Raw genomic sequence first — 1,243 nt, forward strand, 5'->3', positions numbered from 1 at the left:
TTTAGAGGTGTGATTGACTTCAAAATTTATGTCCAAAGGGCCGTATACCTTTGAAAAGTTACTGATGTGTTGAATATTTGCTTCAGCTAAATGTACCACTAGAACTCTCAGGGTTAGAACATTCCCCAATGGACCTCAGTGGAGATTATCGAGACCAGGGTTTACTGCACACTGCGGGAGATGCCTGGCTGGATCTCCGTGTTGTTACTTCGCCCTCTGGAGCCGTCTGCATCTGCCATCATTATATCTACAAGGTAGAGGGCTAAGTGAAGGTTCTTTTTTTTTCTTAATGTTATGATGATTACTTATTCATTTTGGCCTCTGAAAGTGTCTTGATCAGCTGGTTGTATATATGAACTGTTCTAGATTTCTTTGGACTTATATATTTTTTAATGAAAATACATTTAGATGAAAATGAGATAAACCTGTGGCTTAATTTGTCTTCAGGCTATATCTAAACTTTCTTTCTGTGTATATCTTCAGTCAAGGCTGGCTGAGACCCCTGCTGATCCAGAGAGTTGTGCTGTGTATTTGGCATATTCTGTGACCCTTCTGCACCATGGCTGTGTCCTGCATACAGTGGTGCCAGGAGTACCTTGGGGCCATGCTCATTCTGCCCTTCCTACATACTCACTGTTTGGAGGTAAGTTCCATTACTGGATTACTTTCACAGGTGTCCCTTTGATGTTAATCTAATGGTGCTGGGGAATGATTAGAGTAGGCTTGCTCCTTCCCCAGTGTAACATCAAGGACCTCACCATGATATGAAATTTTGATGTGTGTTTCTTCTGTCTTGTGTTCTTTAATTCTGGACAAGGCAGTTACTATTTTTTAATAAAAGCCTTAAAAATCTGAGACTAGTACCGTTGGAGCCACAAAACTCTATGCCTATATAATACACAGAACAGAGAGCAGTCTCCATTGTCTGCATGCAAAGGTGCCTAAGGAATTTGAGTCCATCCTTACTGTGGCACGTATTAATTCCATTCTTTGTTATTATGTCAGTTATCTTTATTGCACTGCATGTGACAAGTACTAATGTTATGGCACTTTGTTATGGGATTTTAATATATTTCTTTTGGGTTTCAGATCACTACTTGCTGGTGATTGTGCCAGGAGTATGTATGCACATGCTGGATATTGGCTTGGACCACATGCCCACCAACCACATTGTCACCACACCCCCACCTCAGCTTTTGCCCAATGCACAACTTTTCCAGGTTTGAAATGTGCCTTTTTTCTT

General features: G+C 40.9%; 1 protein-coding gene across 1 annotated transcript in view; it reads left to right on the top strand.

Annotated features, from left to right (window-relative positions):
• The window catches only part of LOC119594533 (protein pigeon-like), a 22,146-nt gene that overhangs the window by 11,200 nt on the left and 9,703 nt on the right, over window positions 1-1,243 (top strand). The window contains exons 8-10 of the mRNA XM_037943564.1: window positions 87-254; window positions 484-643; window positions 1,090-1,220. Coding sequence (XP_037799492.1) covers window positions 87-254; window positions 484-643; window positions 1,090-1,220 — 459 coding nt within the window. The remainder of the gene's footprint in view (window positions 1-86; window positions 255-483; window positions 644-1,089; window positions 1,221-1,243) is intronic.

This window comes from Penaeus monodon, chromosome 34, assembly GCF_015228065.2.
Source record: "Penaeus monodon isolate SGIC_2016 chromosome 34, NSTDA_Pmon_1, whole genome shotgun sequence".
In the NCBI taxonomy this organism is placed as follows: domain Eukaryota; kingdom Metazoa; phylum Arthropoda; class Malacostraca; order Decapoda; family Penaeidae; genus Penaeus; species Penaeus monodon.